Source organism: Phaethon lepturus, unplaced genomic scaffold, assembly GCF_000687285.1.
Source record: "Phaethon lepturus isolate BGI_N335 unplaced genomic scaffold, ASM68728v1 scaffold1237, whole genome shotgun sequence".
In the NCBI taxonomy this organism is placed as follows: domain Eukaryota; kingdom Metazoa; phylum Chordata; class Aves; order Phaethontiformes; family Phaethontidae; genus Phaethon; species Phaethon lepturus.
In genome coordinates, this window is record NW_010549610.1 from 38,352 (window position 1) to 43,308 (window position 4,957).

Genomic DNA, 4,957 nt, shown 5'->3' on the forward strand with positions numbered 1-4,957 from the left:
GTGCAGGGGAGCTAGCTGCAACTCTCCTTCATTTGGAGGACTATTAATACCCAAGTGGTGGAGAGAGAATGTCAGACAAAGGACAGCGTGGACCAAACCTGAATCTCAATATCGCCATTTTACTTTCTGGGGTATTTAATAAAAGACAGATGGATGTAGCTGTTTCTAGAAAGAGTGATGAACTCTTTCTTAAGACCTAAATAGGAATTTAGCCCATCTTTTGAAAACAGCAAAACACAGCAGGAGCAGTGCCACTAAAATGTAAGTAAGACTGAGCTGGGCAGTTGCAGAAATACATCTTAAAACAGCAAGATACAGCTGAAAAGCTCATACGTGCTGAGACTGTGGCCAATTTTTAGATAGTAACTCATACAATAGATGATAGGCTATTTATCATCTGCTGACGTGTCCTCAACAGTTTTTAAAGGTTAAACACATTTTGAACCAATTCATGTTGCTCTGACAATTTTATGAGAACAAAAATTAGAAGACGACAATTGTAACTACTGTCCAAAAAGTTTGCTCAGGATGTAGCATCAAACTACATGTATTGCACTGTGGGTTTTCAGATGGTGACACGTGACTGTTCCTGGAACCTTCAGTCACTTACGCTGCTCTAGTTCACAAAACTGATTTTATTTAAATAACCAAGAAGAATTGATACATATTTTACTGAGGACTTTAGAAGACAACAAGAGATTCACTGCAGCAAGTCATATTTTTAAATACAACAGGGGAATTAGTAAAAAGTTAGGTTCGTATCCAACATGAAACATGAACATGTTGCTTTCAGGAGCTTCGGGTTTTAAAGACTGAGAACTCTACTTACATCAAAGAGCTTAAACACATCCACATCACAAAATCTTTGTATTGCACTATAACTCCTTGTTCAAAACACACAGTGCGTAACGTGCATCTGCATTACCCACATATAAAGGACCATCAGCAACACATCAGCACAGACGGAGAGAAACCATCTAGAAAAGGTCAGAGGGGTTGTAGGTTTGCTGGGAGAAGTATGGCAGTAAAATTGAGCAGTTTGGATCACTAGTATCCAACACGAGCTCTGTTTCTTGCTGGTAATGCAACAGACACTAGAACTGCAGCTGTGCTACTGCAGATGTAGTGTAATACATTATATAAAGCTTTAAAGACTTTCTTTTAAATAAGGCTCGTGTTAGCTGAAAGCCATATAATAACAAAAGAGTTCTTGTAATACTAGCACAAAGTAGAGTATGGCAGCACTTAGGGATCCACATGTTTAACAAGAGCTGCCAAATTCAAGTAGGTGCACTATCTCTTTGAAATCGGCTGCAGCACACAAACAGTTCTCTGCAAAGGTGGTAACATCGATGACTTCTTTTTCCCCCTCACCCTCAGCTGCACGGACAATGCTGACAGTCAAGAACGCAACAGTTGGTGACACAGGTGAACCGGAAAATTAAAGTCCTACCTAGCTATAAAAGAGGTACTCCTTTGTCTAAAAGGACAACTTGGACAAGGTGACGGGCAAAACCTTTCAGTTATATGGACAATCCGGAAAAACAAGTGAGCGTATAGCATTTGTGAAAGATACACACGGCCATTGTGGTGATGAACCCCCCGCCCACCTCACCTTCTGTCTAAAATGGAAGACAAAGGCCATTTTAATGTTAACTGAAGGTAGAGGTCCTGGGCAGGGGGACGATGATATTGAAGCTGAATGCTACTCTCCCCAAACAGTACAATAACAAACCAGGACAGTTTTCCAATTTACAAACACTCCCCCTTTTTTTGTCTGTTCCAACCCACTTCAGCATCTTATCTTTAATTAAAATCAAGTCACAGGGTATGTGGGGAGAACAACCCTTCATCGTATTTACATCTACCTCACTTCAGCTATCGGGTGCTTGGCTCTGCTGAGGCACTCAGGTGTTACTGTAATACCAATAAGACACAAACATTACAAAACAACTTCTACAAACCGTTACAAAAACGGAGCCAGCTTCACTGATCTTCAGTCCAAACTCCAAGGAGGATTTGTTAGTCACTAAGAAATAACCGACAAATAGAAATTAAACTAACATTACCTTACATACCATTACATTTTGTAAAAAAAAGTGTTGAGATATTATTAATTTAAGGATACATCGAAAATTCAAAATCCCTAACATTTACAGTACCCCATTATACTAAGCCTGTTTGTAGTTTCTCTTCCATCAGTGCCAAGTAATTAATCCCACACGTCAATGTTGAGATGGCTAACCAAGACACCTCAGGCTGAACAGAGCAACCTCTATTTTTCCTGCAAGGATAGGAAAATAATTAATCACACTGATTAATTATCAGTATCATTAGCCAGTATCAGTGGCCAGCCACTCCCTGGTACAGACTAACCAGACTCATTAAAAAAACAACAAAAACCCACCCCTTTTTCCAGGGCAGAGAGCTCCAAGATGCCTCACTTGAACCCCAGAACGGAGATGGCTGCTCCCAGCAGAGGAACACTTCAGAATGCAACGTGGCCTTCTCTTTTTGTTACCTGCAGGGTTATGTTTCCCATCCCTGTGCAGTATAGTGCTAGCTCTTTCCCGCTGCCAACTTCAGTTGCATTCAGTGCATGTCACTTGTTATTCATGATAGAGGTTTGTTGTTCTTGTTGTTCCTTGTGTGTTGGTTTTTTTTAATAAATAGTGAAAGTCTACAAAATGCTTTTTCAGGTATGTCATTGCTGATTATTATACAAGTAGTCTGTAAACCAGTTTGGCCTCTGAGGAATTGTCATGCTATCCAGATGGTTGCACTCAAAGAACAACACCTTGCGTTGAGCGCAGTGAAGGCAGAGGAGAAGCACTCCGGCAGTACGAAGCTCCTGCCTGCTGCGGTGGGGAGGCATCAGCATGAAGAATCTATAAGTCTTTGGCGAAGTTTTTTATCTTCTCTCGGACTCACGTTGCCACTCGCCTCATGGTCTGTCAAAACTGAAGAGAGAGTAAACCTTCAGAAGTGAAAGGGCCATCAAACCACTTGACACATTTTTGTTGACAAAGGAACTGCCACCAAGACAGTGCCATAAATCTGGCTGTCCTGAGCAGCCTCCAGCTGCCCCCGCGCAGTCTGGATGCGGCACCCAGCGGCAGGATGCCCTCCAGCCTCTCCTGCCCGTCCAGAGTCAGCATCTACCACTGGTTTGTAACATGGTTACTTATTAAAACACCCTGATGCCACTCGCAAAAGAAGGAAAGACAAGGAGCCACGGGCAAGGCTTTGCTGATGAGCAAAGTCTGCAGCTGCACCCAGGCAGAAGGAGACGGCTGCACGAGCCAGAGCTAGTCATGAAATGGCAGCTTCTTTCTGCAATGAATTTTAACAGAATTTTAAGCATGAGTTTCACAGAATCACTAAGGTTGGAAAGGACCCTTCAAGATCATCAAGTCCAACCATTAATCCAGCGCCACCATGTCCCCTAAACCATGTCCTGAAGCGCCACATCCACACGTTTTTTGAACAATTCCAGAGATGGTGACTCCACCACTTCCCTGGGCAGCCTGTTCCAATACCTGACCACCCTCTCGGTGAAGAAATTTTTCCTAATATCCAATCTAAACCTCCCCTGGCGCAACTTGAGGCCATTTCCTCTCGTCCTATCACCAGTTACTTGGGAGAAGAGGCCAACACCCACCTCACCACAACCCCCTTTCGGATACTTGTAGAGAGCTATAAGGTCTCCCCTCAGCCTCCTTTTCTCCAGATGGAAGAAAAAAACTCCAGTTTGTTCTGCTCTGGAGGAAAACAAGTCTTTGAAGTGTTTTTGTGAGGTGAAAACAATCTCAAAAGTTCTGCTGTCACATAAAAATGAGTCTGATTTTCTACTAGCTTTTACAGCTCCTTGAGCAGAGACCTCCACCCTGAGCGCTTAAATTCTCCTACCAAAACCCACTGTCCTGGTTTCAGCCAGGATAGAGCTGGTTTTCTTCACAGAAGCCAGTGTGAGGCTGTGTTTTGGATTTGGGATGAGAAAATGTTGATAGTGTGCTGATGTTTTGGGTTGTTGCTGAGCAGTCAGGGACAGTCCAGCTTCTCGTGCTGGGCTGCCAGCGAGCAGGTGGGGGTGCACGGGGAGCTGGGAGGGGACACAGCCAGGACAGCTGACCCAGACTGGCCAAAGGGATATTCCCTACCATACGACGTCATGCCCAGTACATAAACTGGAGTTGGCCAGGGGGTGGGAATCGCTGCTCGGGAATGGGCTGTCGATCACTGGGTGGTGAGCAATTGCTGTATTGGGCATCACTTGTTCTTGTACATTCCTTTGTTGGTATTATTATTGTTATTGTTGTTGTTTCCTCCTCTCTTGCTGTCCTATTAAACTGTTTTTATCTCAACCCACGAGTTTTTTTCTAATTCTCTCCCCCGTCCCCCTGTGGGAGGGGGGAGTGAGCGGCTGCGCGGTGCTTAGCTGCCGGCTGGGGCTAAACCATGACACTAGTCTCACACTAGATTCTGTGAAGAAAACCAGCTCTAACCTGGCTTAATCCATGACACCCACACACCTGTAATTTCAAAAAGGGACACATTTAAGAGGAAAAATGTTTTTCTGTCAGAATTACTCCAAACTGTTGTACAAGAGCTGGTGGCCTGAAGTGCTGCTTCTAGTTTGAAAATAATTCTGCTTGTTTGTTCTGAATTCCCCTGTTGTATAAATTTACTTCTTCCCCAAACCTCAGTCTACAAGAACTGCTTGACCAAAGTACAGAGGAACAGGGACCCTCTGGATACTGCTGCTTCTTTTTTATTAAGCACAGGGCACAGCTTTCTGAAGAGAAAGTAGATTTAACTTTTTCCTGCCTTTGAAACAGTTCTTTAATTTGCCCTCAGCATTGGGCTCGCCAACACAGGTCAGCTGCTAAATGTTTTAAAGCATCCTCATTTCCATGAGTGAAGGACTTTGTGAAGAGGCAGGCGACAGCAGGCCCAC

General features: G+C 43.8%; 1 protein-coding gene across 1 annotated transcript in view; it reads right to left on the reverse strand.

Annotated features, from left to right (window-relative positions):
* Positions 1-4,500: 4,500 nt before the first annotated feature.
* The window catches only part of PANX1 (pannexin 1), a gene marked incomplete at its 5' end in the record, with an annotated part of 4,314 nt that continues 3,857 nt past the window's right edge, over positions 4,501-4,957 (reverse strand). The window contains one exon of the mRNA XM_010290297.1: positions 4,501-4,532. Within this exon, the coding sequence (XP_010288599.1) occupies positions 4,501-4,532 (32 nt within the window). The remainder of the gene's footprint in view (positions 4,533-4,957) is intronic.